Here is a 13,445-nt window from a genome sequence, read left to right as displayed (position 1 = left end):
TCCCTCTACTTACAGGTGCGTGGGGTGGAGGTGGGCATTGTAGTGCTAGTATTGATGGTCTGGGTAGCAGCCATCATTTTGTTCTTCAACCGCTGGGGGAAGATCCGAATGCTGCTACCTTATCAACCAGACTACAAGGAGACCCAACTCAAGGTGACCAAGGTGACTGCATCAGAGGTTCCTAAACATTTCATTACTCTTTCTTTACAATAAAGTAGATTCAGTATATTTTTCATCCTGTTACAGATAAGTAAGCTTACATTACAGTATTTGATATTGCAGTATGTTGATTCCTCCCATAAAAATAATGAAAAAGGTTATGCTAAATAATCTAGCCCAGCAATTTTTCTTCTTGGAACCAATGTTGCAAGTCACTACCATTAGCTTTGGACGTTTGAAAACATTAATTTTTTTAGAAAAATTCCATCGTTATACTACGCTTTTAGAAATGTATTAAGAACATTATTTTTAGGATATGGTTTTTAATTCTTCTTAGCAGCTTTTAAAATAGTGTAAAAAATGTATTAGTAGTCATTATCAAGACTGTTTAAAAATGTATCAATCTATGTGCTGTTATTTTATTCTAGTATTAGTTGTAGCTCTTTTTATCACCACTCCTGGTTACATTTGTTATGGAAATCTTTTCTGAATTTGCATAATGTAACAGCCATACTGAAGAATTTCACAAAACAGCTTATAAAATTTCCTAGGTTAGGAACCAAAACGTTTATGAGTACTATAGGCAAATTTTCAGCCACTGTAAATCCCTTCCTCTATAATTACCTTTTAAAGGCTTTTATTCTAAGTTACTGTTAATGGTTAATAACTTAACTATCTTTTCCGCTACAATTCCCCTTTAGACTGGTAATTTCATTAGTCTGTTTGAAGGTTTTATTGATCCTGTGTGATTATTTGGTTTTTGCTTGTTGATCCTGAAATCTTACTATTATCATGTTTCCATTCACTACTATCATATTCATCCTGTACCTTTACTGTATGAGTGTGTTTGAAGGTGCCGGGTACTGGAGCCTGTGCTGCCGCCCAAGCATGCCAGAGCACCCAAGGCAACACCTTCTGTTGCTCACAGGTAAGACATAACCGTTTTGATCCTTCCAATTTTGAAAGAAAATTGTTCCAAAACTTAAACTATTATGTCATACTATATATGACTGTCCTTACAAATAAAAAAAAAATGGTATTTCACAGAATTATATGTTTATAAATAATTGTTGTCATTAAACATCAATGGTATGGTGAAAGCGTCAAAATAAAGCTGTGGCACTAATCAACTAAACAGTACAAGTGGGTTTTTGCAGCAAGAAAATAATCTAAAAATGAGTAAAACATATTCTTCAGTTATTGCATCGCTGGTTTTGCTATGAACTGTGTATAAAGACATAAAACAAGGGTCTATATTGGTCAAAACCCATTTCTTGATATATCTGTAAAGTTAATATAACACACTTTTTAAAGAAGTTAGTTCTGCTTACTAGGGTGGGGTAGAACGGATCAAAGTTGTTTTATCCACATAATACTTTGGCTTTTGAAGGGGAGGGCAGCATAATGTCTTTGCTGTCTGGTCCAAACCATGAAGGTAACTGAAATGATATGAGTGGCCGATGACAACAAGACCAATTTTGTCCATCTCCTCTGTCAGCCAGAGTACTACCTGAGTCAAACTGTGTTATTCCATTCTACCACACACTGTATATGCTGATTTTGTCAATATTTCATCACAAATAATAGTAAAAACATTCTGTACCTATTTCCAGTTTATAAGCTTTACAATTTAAATAAAGAGGCTTTCCAAATTATGGCATGTCAGCTTAACAACAGGTAATACCAAAATCCCTCAACCCATAATATGATTTTTCCACAAACAGATTTGCTCGTGCCCTATTTGCAGCAAAAGAAAATTTAGCTGCGGAGGAAAGGTAAAATGTTAATCTTCACAACACCCCCACATTAGAACCAATGAAAAGATTAGTTTTTCATCTCCACTCATAGTAATAGCTTAGTCACACTAGAGTATTTAAAGCTAATATTTAGTTTTGCTATTTAACAAATTAAAAGAAATCAATATCAATTTTCATAGAAATGATGCAAGGAATTACCTAAGTTCCGTAAGTTTTAAAAGTACAATGTGTTTTATTAAAATAATTATTGATTCGTAGATTTTAAAATGACTCAACTAGTGATTTTTAGGAACATTTTTAGGATTACCTTGTAGGTGGATTTCATACAAAATTTCTGTTAAGATATTAATAAAGCATTATAAATTTCAAGAGATTTAGTCTAGATTCAGTCTATGGTTAGGAGTCTCTTTTAAATTAAAATGAAGAAATTAAATAAATGTTACAAAACAGTTTTTTTCATCACTGGGAGCAAAAGTGGCTCTTTTTGGTACGCAATCGTGCACCTCGCTTTTAAATACGATTACTTACCAAAAAATACTTTCGCTTTGTGTGATGAACAACTATTTTCATCATACTTTACATGGAAATAACCTGCTAATTGTTACAAAATTAGACCAAATAGAAATAATTTTAAGGTTATACAAAGTCGGCATCAATATGTTTGCATATTATTTCTGTTGTTTATAAATATAACTTAAAATGTTGTGAGATTAGCAGCATTTTTATAATTTGTGTTACATTTATAATGTGCCATAACTTTGAGATAACCATATACCAGAATTACCATATCCCTTTTTATATTCCATATCCCTTATTTCTTTTCCCTATTAGAAGTTACCCAAAAACGATGATTTTGCGGACGATTTAGAGAGCTAAAAACGGCTGTTTTCCGGACAATGTTTTTGTATCTAAAGAATGACTCAATAACTAAAATTAGAATTCAATACAGAAAATTCCCTTAGGTAGTGCACCACTTAAATTTTTTGTTGAATAGTAACATCATCATCTACATTAAACTTAAATGTACATTACTATATACTTTTCTTTCACACATCTTAGTTTCAACCCTAATAGCAATAGAGTAAAGACGTAGAAATTATTTAAATAAAAGTAGATAAGGTACATATTTTTATATTATTTTCCTAAAAAGAATATTGATAAAACTACCAAAACCTTCAATAGTGTAATAAACCTTCCTAAAAGTAATAAGCAATAGCGGTTACCAGCCAGATAATGGTAAACTGAAATTTTGACCTATCCGTAGATTAGTTTTAGTAATCAATTCAGCTCTAGTAAACTTAAATATTTATTAAATTTTCCCTACTTCTGTTAGTAAACCCACATTTTAATACCAAGTGTCTTACCCTATGTTGCTTGCAGATGGGTGTTTGCATTTCATGTGAATGTTTCTGTAACAAAACCTATCCATCTATATTTACGTTTTCTTCCTGCATGTTCCAAAAATGCAGATATTGGTGTCCATAGATGTCACAAAGAAAATGTTAAGTTGTTGCACAATATTTCAATATGCATCGAGCCTAAATCTCTATTCTTATCACGAAAAATGTAGGTAGTAGTTATCTAAGCATAGATTGTTGGCTGTAATATGTGTATAACTATTTTTATGATTTTAATATTGTATGACCACTTAGAGTGAAAAAATAAAGAATACTTTTATGAATTTAATACTTATGGTAATACTTTAATACTTAATCATAAACATAAAATGTACGATGTTGGTAATATGCCATAATGTGATATTTAGTTTTTTTTACAGGTGTACTTCAATTTGGTTTACATTTTAAAAACTCTGATGTAAACACTTTTTTCAGTTGCCTCATATATTTAATTGTTTTGTTTATTTGTTTAGTTTAATTATTGAAAACGAGAGTGATTTTAAGAGTTTAGTCTTCTAACTGTGTGATACATTTGCCAGATTTGCTATACTTAAAAAAATTGAATGGTTCAATAACTTATTCAATTGGTTTTCAATAAAAATCAATATAGTATATGGGGGTGGTACTTAAATTTGTATAGCAACTCAATTTCATTGTTATCTTTGATTATAGTTATCTTATTTTAAAAATAAAGTAAAACTACAACAAGCTTTTCATATTACTCAAGTGTGCCAAATAAAACCTAAAATATTTACAGTAGAGTCCCGCAAACTCGGCGTAATGTGGACTGGAAGGGTGCCGAGTTTGTGAAATGCCGGGTTATCAGGAACTAGGGTTAAAAATAAGAACAATACAATTTTTAAGCTTTTTAACTGCCTTTTTTATTAATATTTTTATTACAAGTCAGTATTAAGTCATCAGATTTAGTACAACAAATCCTTGGTATGAGTTGCGAATGATTTGTCTAGCGCTGGCTTGAGTCCACTTTTAACTCGGACTCAAAAAATCACTAATTTTCTGAGCCAGGTGATGGCCGAGTTATCCAGACTGCCGGGTTATCGAGTGCTGAGTTTGCGGGACTCTACTGTATTCACAAGAATTTTAGCTTTAATTATATAGATTTCAAACTCTTCTAATTGTTTCCTATGGGAACAAATGTCTAACAAACAATCCTAATAAAATATCGCAATTCACGTGCAATTGTGAAATTAAAACTTGAACTCACAAAATTTTAGATTATTTGGTTCACTTTCTTTGAAAGTTGTGTGATGATTCATACAAAATGAAACACTAACAAAACAAAATAGAAGGTTACCTATCTAACTTGGAGGTTAACTGTCATCACAAACTACTATTATTCAAGTACTATTCAAACAACTATAAACTATCTTGAATTCTGAAGGTTGCTGGTTTCAATCTCATAATGAGGTTAATCCTGTATCCAGATGTCATTTTTATTAGGCTATCAATTAATGATGATGTCTAATGTGAGGTCTAGTTTAGTAGGAGTAACAGTAACATCACCAGGGTTTGGACTGTTACCTAACTGAAACATTAAAAAATTATAATGGCGTTAAAACAAAAAGTTAATACTTTAAAGATGGGTTTTAAAGTATTCATTGTCTGCGGCTGACGATACGGCCATTCCCAGAGTGTACTGTTCCAGGGCTGCTGCTTGCTTGATCACTGCTTCAAATATTCGCCTCCCACTTCTCATTCAAGAGACTGCAACTGCCGTTTCGCCCTCCTACATCGAGTCGGAGATCCCTAGCTCCCAGTAAGCATATAATGTATCACCTCGAGGTAGTTGTCCTTTAACCTAACCCTAACCCTGACCTAACCCTTGGGAGGATTGTTGGTTCAGTATTACCAAGTGTCGCTAAGGTTCAATTCTGGGTTCCTGAAATCTGCTTGCACAAATCTGAAACTAGTTTTAGGGTTTGATTTTTTTTTTAAATAAAGAAAAGTAAGGCTAAGAAATCTTTAGTTTTGGATTTCTACATTATAAAAAAATTCAAGAGGTCACAATCACTGATTATTCAAATTAATTTGCAAACAAGCCCAATCCAACAATGGGAAGAAGGCTTAGAATGGGATATGTACTCCAAAAATCTGTTTTTTTACTTGTTTGCAAATTTTTATTGTATCAAATTCGTTTAGTCAAAACAACGAACAATTTATAAGCATTGCATTATTATTCTACATTGTATTGGTTAATTTATCAAGATATTGTCAAAATGCAGTACCTTGACTCCCATGTAACCATAAAAAGGCATAAATTTATTAACAAATTAAAAAATACATTGTCAAGTCTAACGTGATTGTTTGTCTTATTAAATTCAGTCAAAACTAGTGTTTATGTTAATGTAGCTTCAAGTATATCTTTATTAGTGCCAATGCTATTTACACTGGTTAGGGATAAAGTTAAAAATTGCTTATATCTTTTAAGTTTAACCTCTTTGAACAAAACTAAATAAAGGTATTAGGTATCCACTTATTTGGCTTCTAGCTTCGGATTAGAATCGTCAGCCATACATTTGTATTCAGTATTGCTCTTGTACCACTTGGTATAACTCTTGGTTGAAGAGTGTTAGTTTTAGAAAGCTCAACCGAAGCTTAGCTTAACCTTTGGATAAGAAATGATTGTAGTTTGACAACTCCCCCGTTGAAGAGTTTCATAGTTTGAGAAGTTTACTCCTGGTTCTTGTATAACCTCGTTAAAGTGTGTATCATAGTCTGCCTTATTTTTAAATAATGTTAATGAAACTGTGTTATAATTTATAATTTGAAAGTCTCCCCCTAATCCTTGGTTGAAAGGTGTTGTAGTTTCACAAGTCCTAAGGTTGACCTGAATCCGCAAACTCCTACCCTATCCCATACACTACCGAGGTGAACTAATGCTTCATTGCTTGTAGTTTCAGGCTTCGCTCACCTCCGGATGTGCTATCATCGCTGACACGTTGACTCGTTGTTGCATTGTTGTTGATCACATGTTGTTGTTACATTGGTGTTGCTGTGGTGTAATTACAAACAATATTAATTTCATGTGGTAGTGCTGGTCTGTTTGTCCATTGTTGAACTGTATATATATGGTACCTGCACATTGACATGAATTGGGTGAGATTATTGATACATTTTACACCACACATTGCTGCCCAGTATTATAAATTTGAACACTCACACTCATTAAAAAAAGTTCAATCAAGGATTTTTCATTTTGAAACCCAGTAGTTAATGAACTGTGACACGTTTAATGAATTTTTAGCCATTCCCAGTTCAAGAGGAGGGGTCCAATCCTCAGGAAAAACAAGATATTTTTGACACTCAGGTAAATAATGTTTGAACCTCTCTCGTTTACATTTACCACAACATTTTCATAGTAAGTAGGACACAAAGACATTATTATTCATATGCAGAAACATCAAACAACACATTATTAATGCTTTGTAGCAGTAAGTAACATTGGTTAGATTCACTATTGGTGTATTCTTGTTCTGTGTGTTAGCTTTTTTATTACACTTCTTGTTATTGCTGGTTGCTATCAATTGTTTGCTTATAGTTTGCGTGAGGAATCCCTAACAGTGTGTTATGTTAGATTGTTAACCTTCTTTATATCATCTTGCATGAAGCCTACATTTCTGCTTAGTGTCTGCTCTTTGAACCTTTTCTTCGGTACGATCATACTCATTAACATTTCAAAACGTCTTAGGACCTTCAAACAATATAGTTTTACATTTGATTTATTTCATAAATCGAATTAAATTTACTTATTTTTTATCAATAACAATAACTAGTGTTGCAAATGTACTAGAAACATTTTCATTTTGAAAAACCCTTTTAAGTATAATATTATATTGTCTTTAAAAATGAGCAATTGTACATATTGACCATATTGAGTGTCTACACTAGATGTAAGATCTAATGCGTTAGTCTGTGAACAAGTTAACCAGTGATTCAAGATGCAAGTGGTACTAATGAGTGTCAGCCAGAACACAAGTTACTTTTTGTTGACTCTTCTCCTCCGAAAGTATTGTTGCAAAAAATATATCGTCTTGGTGTTTAGTTAGGCTAGTAAATGAATCTTTTGAATGTCTATGCTGTCCTTATATAGTTTTCAGGACTATAGAGTTGTAACAAATACAAATAAAATTGAATTGATCTAGCCAGATGGTATGGTAAATACATAGAACCATAGCAACCAGGCCGGCAGTTAGCACTTGACACGCTTTGGGCCCAAGGGGATGGTGCTCACTCGGGACCTCAACAGAATGTTCTTCTTGGAAAATGATTTTTGCTGAAAATCTGTTCATTTGGGGATACGATTTTCTAGCCTAGCATGATTTTACAAGTACGGTTTTAGTAGTATATTCCCACGATCGCTGAAAGCATCTGCGGATATTGCACGATCGATAATCAAGACTTGCAGTGATCATGGAAGTTGTTTACGATTCCTACAAGACCACAGAGACGTTCATGATTTTTTCACTATCGTGAGAGACGAAGATGATGTCCTCACAAATGTGGAAGATGTTCACAATTTTTCCACGATTGTAAGGGAGAGTAATGTCTTCACGATGGTTCAAAATGTTTAATATTTTTGCCGTGAACGTAGAACACGTTCTGGTTTCCTCCACAATTGCAGAAGATAACCACGATTAACCTTCGTTGCGACCCCGCAGGAGATGTTTACGATTTTGTCGTGACCAAGGCCGTTTATTAATATTTTCTATTTCGGTTTTGTGATCATGATTTTGAAAGACATTACATTTCAATGAAATGGCGACCATGCAAAGTAGGTATTTTAAGCCAAGTATGAATGGAGATGAGTGTAGGATGAGTGGCGCGATCTTGTAGTCTTGTTAGTGACTTATGCCGACTTATTTCTTAATTAGACACAGCTGTTAATTTATATAATTTATAATTGTTTATTGTTGTTAAATTGTCTATTTTTTCGTGCAAAAAATGCCTGTATAGCTGTTACGTCTTGTAAATCATGTATATTTATTCATCAAAACTGTGCTGTTATCGTATTTCATATTATTATATTTCATATTATTTATTATCATTTCATATTTGTTATGATATTTAATTATTGATCGCACTATAACTATTTCACTTTAAGTCACATAAATTTTTATCAATCTCAACTCAACTCTCTTGTAAAATGGCATTTGCCGTGCATGTAATAAATGAATAAATAAATGAAAAATTAATAGCCCATACAGCTAATGGCAACTAAGGGACCTACAGTTTATAGTGGAATCCGAACCACATTTTTGCCTTGGTATATACGAATTAGTCTAATTTTCAGGATAGTACTGCGGATAGTCGTAGTACTCACTCGTTAATCCACACCAGGGAGTATCGCATCCACAGTGCATGACAATAAGAGTTGTCCTTGTGATCACGGAAAATGTTCACTATTTCGCTGCAAGCATAATTTCACGATTGTTCCAGGATTTTGTCACGACCGCGATCAAAGAAGATGATTCCGGAAGATTTGGATCGTAAAAATTATTGAAAAATAAAATAAAATTATTTATTATTAGGTGCCCTAACCTCCTAGGTCCATTCCCTGATCAGATCATCGAAAAAAGCGGTTTAACGAAGGATGGAGTTCATCCAGTTGAAGCGTTACAACGTGTATTTCTGTTTCTAAACCTCTTACAATCCAGCCATCAAAAAATTAGCATAGAAGGGCCTCTATGGCTTGAGCATCTAGGAACTAAATATGGCCCAGCCCCTTTCCCCTTTCATTGAATAATCAAACAAAAATAGACTTTTTACGATTGTACACACACATCTGCAACATAACAACGATGCAGGTTGTTTTTATTTTTGATCATTTATAAGAGTTCATAGTAAAGTAAAAATGACAAAAGTCAATTAAATAGGTACAATAAGTTTTAACTTTTACTGACATAGGATCACATTTTTATTTCCAAGGGCAGATTTTAGAAAAGTAAAATGGGTTTAGTTATAAAAAGTTTGAATTTAAACAAATCTTGTTTTATCTAAGATGTAACTACACAACTCTTGATTTTTTCCCTAAATATTTATTGTAAACTCGTTAATATTATCATAAAAGTTAATTTTTAGCAATAACTTTCGGTACATATGATCATTAAATGATTTTAATTCATTTAAAAAACTACTTTAGGGACTTGTTGTGGACTAATACGTACTTTTTCACTGTCCCTCTTTTCTATTTTTCGCCCTCTTTCTAAATTCACTAGCTGCCACTTGGATTTTTGCTCATTTCACAGAAACAGGGTGTGATTTTTTTACGTAAAAAAGGATCACTGCAGACTCAAATACAGTCATAAGCAAAGCATAAACACTAGCCAACTGATGAAAAAATTAAAGGATCCTCAATTTACAGAGACACCTCCATCACTTCGGGATGGATGACCCGGTTCCAGGCTGGAGATCCCGATTGTCTCGGTCTCGTATCAACTCTGCCGTTTACATTGCGCACTCGTCAGCAGAGAGGGATCCTCTAGTGCCGCCTGAGCACGCAGTCACCATGCGTCGCACAGTCAGTGCGGGTAACTTACGGGAGCGCGACCATGACAGCCGAGATTGTGACTTCACGCGGCAAGACTCTGAGCCTGCGGGACATCGTTTTGAACTACCCGTCCTCTCCATCTCTGAAGCCTCGGAGAAACCTTTTGTTGAACAACACTTGTAGAAACTTACAACATTGAGTGGTAGAAAAACTCAACTAATTAATTTTTTAATAGTTCCAGTTTCAACTTCTTAGCTCATGTGATTTCCTGTTGATTCATGTAAAACATCAAGACATTTAGATTATCAAGACCAAACTATAGTATTTTAAAACCAAAATTTACTTGAATGTATGTATTCCTTGTAAATAGAGTAGGATGTTACAAATCTCTCCCCATAGATATTTTAGTTTTTGTCAGTTAAAAATTATTTTAACTTTGTAAATAATAAATAAAAAAAGTTTTGCATCAACAAATCGTCATTCAAATATGATTTTGACATTAAATTAAAAGATAACGTTGTTTGTGATTTTCAGTCTCTTTTTATACTAGTATCTTGGATAACCACAACCAATTACATTACTTATTGTTAGTGTTCTGCTGGCAACTTAACTAAACTACAACTATGATAAATAAAGTATTAAGGAAAACTAAAGCCAATTAAAAACCGTATCAATAGTTGTATAAAGTACTAGAGCCACATATTGTTTTCCCACTTTAAAACTTAAACCATGTAAACCATTTTTTAAGTGATAATTTAGTGGTACTATGCATTATGCTAAGAAGGTGAAACGGAATAATATCTATGGTTTCCAATGTAGTACCTGTTGTTTTTTTGTATAAATGTACAGTAAAAATCAAACTACACCTATCAAGGAGAATGTTATTTAAGAAATAGGATTTGTGAATCCTGGAAAACTGTAATATATATTTTTAGGATTTAAGTTATATGTTTCTATTGCATTTTTTATTTATATTGAGTTATTTTTACATTTTTTGTTACTAAACAACGTTTTACAAACTTTTTAGTCTACAAAAAACTAAGAAATACATAGTTAAACTGTTACTGGTTCCATTTAAGTTCAATTGTGTTTTGATATATCCAATACGATTTTCATGGATTGTAGATGATGGTTATAATTACAGGCACAGATATTTAAAAAAAAAACTTCAGTTCAGTTAAAGCCAACCACACATAATATTCTGAAGAACACATTATTTTTTGTCAAGTTTAATGAAATTACGGTTTGAAGATCAAGAGATAACAATTCAAGAAACAGGTTGAATAGCTTGAAATACAATCGATGCTCTTCAAGATCTTATACCTTTAAAGTACAATGTCTAAAATGAGATCCTACATTTCACAATTTAGCCAAAAGTATATTACTATCATATTATCGTAAAAGTGTTTCCTATGAAGAAAACATAATTTAACTTAAATATTTTTACCTATGACCGTTTTTTAAAGTGGCCATTTCAGTTCAGTTCTGTAAAGTTTCACTTAACAGCTGTTTACTTTCATAACAGCATAGTTTCATTTCATAACAGCATAGTTTTTCTCATAACAACACGGGTAACCAATGAGGTTCAAGGATTGAGAGAAAATAAGTAAAATTGTAATGCTTCGTCAACTAATCAGCTGGTCAGCTGATCAGTTGACAATTTTAATTGTTGATCCGACTTGTTCCTGTTGATACTCGCGTATTCTTAACCCAAGTTCGTGGAAGTTAAAGGAAGGTAGATTAAACTGATTTAAAAATGCCAGTTAGTGAAAGTGAAGTTGACGAGATGGAAATGAGAGCACAAACTGTTTGTGCTAATCTTTTGCCACCAAAATCGAAACAAAGGTATGAATTTACATACCAGCAATTCATTAAATGGACGAAACAAAATAAGGTTATATTGATAAATGAAAATGTGCTTCTGGTTTATTTTGAAACCCTCTTAACCACTTTTTCACCCAACTCGTTGTGGACTACATATTCGATGCTAAGATCTAACTGTAAATTAACTGTTTCACTATATTACTCAGTTGTCCAAAAAAAGATGCAATATTTCCCTAATTGTACCTGATACAGTATTTATGGTAAGAATGCTGCTGGCAGAACCTAGTCCCTGAAAAAAGTAACGCATTATTTAACGACGTTTTACAAACACGTAATTACATGCAATCAGCTGATTATATATAATAAGTCGTTGCATCAATTTCAGTGCCAATGACAATAAACGAAAACATAACCCCTCTAAGAAGTTATAAGTAGTGATTGTTAGTAATTAAAAACCAAATTTTTAGTAGTTAAAAAACGGTCGTAGGTAAAGTAGTGTACGCAACTTAATAGTCTTTACGACACTCATAGAAGTTTTTAAGGCATTCGCCAAGGCTTGTGCCTTAAATTTACTAATCGTGTCGTAAAGACTAACTTAACGCAATCGTTGCGTAAACTACTATAAATAGGTACCACATTTTTAAATCAACCTTAAATGTAGATTTTGAAACTGTTGTAGTACCTGAAACTGAAGTTTTACAAATAATTCATTTTATGACTTGGCAAAGTTAGAGAAAGATAAGAGCCCCAATATAAATGTAATTTGGACATCAAATATAGTTTACCTCATAAATATATGCCTACAATTCTTTAAAAAGATAAACCAAACATAAATTTGTATATTAATAACTTTCAAACCACAATTAAATTTTATTTATTTCATTGCAACAATATAAATGGAGACAAGTATTTTTTTTTAGATGTATATCACCCTCCAAACATTTTAGAAAGTGATATATTTTAAACACAGTTAAGTAATCAAAAAGCCAATGTGGGTTGGTTCGTCCTGTAGAATAAAATCAAACAATATTCTTATCCCAAAAATTGTCATCCAGTCTGCTACACATGGTTATGAGCAAGTCTACATCCTCAAATTTGAATAATTGTAAATTAGTAGTTTGCGCAACGATCGAGTAAGGATAGTGGTGTCATGAGTAGAAAATTTAACTTTTATGAGTGTCGTTAACACTAGAGTTGTGTAGCCTACACTGCTTAACCTACGACCGGTTTTTAATTACTAATAATCACTACTCAAAACTCAAAACTAAGAGAGATGATGTTTTCTTCCATAACAATAACATGAGAATTTTAAACTAACATTTTTTTTACTATCTCCGTAACCGTTAGGCATACAACAACGCTTCAATATACAAAATTATTTCTTTTTTTAAGCTCTACAAAATGGTTTGAAAAGAAATTTTGTGTTTTAAGGGTCAAAAATGGGAAAACTCAATTTTTACTCCATAAAACCCCCTATAAACCCCCGTTCCCATAATCTAATTATGCTGGTTCGTGAACTTCTTCAAATAAACGTAGGTTTACACATTTGTACCAAATTTCATCAAAATCGGATTATTTTTGCTCAAGTTATCGTGCTAACGGACACATACATATATATTATACAGACCTATATATGAATTTGAACGGATGGTGTTTTTTGCCTCTGGGGACCTCAAAACGAAAAAGTAAATCGGTCCCGGGTCTAGGTCTTACCATGAGACCTTCGGTAATAGCTTATTCCTATTATGGGAAATTCGCTAGCTAAAACTCAGTATTCGGTCGTAGGTAAAATAATTAGCA

The 13,445-nt window shown here is 32.7% G+C and overlaps 1 protein-coding gene across 1 annotated transcript in view; it reads left to right on the top strand.

The window, feature by feature from the left end:
* LOC129004468 (uncharacterized) overlaps positions 1–10,055 on the top strand; it is a 158,646-nt gene extending 148,591 nt beyond the window's left edge. Inside the window, exons 7-11 of the mRNA XM_054433063.1 lie at positions 16–177; positions 1,013–1,087; positions 1,884–1,934; positions 6,579–6,641; positions 9,696–10,055. Coding sequence (XP_054289038.1) covers positions 16–177; positions 1,013–1,087; positions 1,884–1,934; positions 6,579–6,641; positions 9,696–10,004 — 660 coding nt within the window. The 3' untranslated portion in view covers positions 10,005–10,055. The remainder of the gene's footprint in view (positions 1–15; positions 178–1,012; positions 1,088–1,883; positions 1,935–6,578; positions 6,642–9,695) is intronic.
* The last annotated feature ends 3,390 nt before the right edge of the window (positions 10,056–13,445 follow it).

Source organism: Macrosteles quadrilineatus, unplaced genomic scaffold (genome assembly GCF_028750875.1).
Source record: "Macrosteles quadrilineatus isolate MER2022 unplaced genomic scaffold, UCM_ALF_1.0 Scaffold_9__3_contigs__length_116548681, whole genome shotgun sequence".
NCBI lineage: Eukaryota > Metazoa > Arthropoda > Insecta > Hemiptera > Cicadellidae > Macrosteles > Macrosteles quadrilineatus.
Note: the sequence above shows the minus strand (reverse complement) of the source record. Positions and strands in the feature narration are given on the sequence as shown.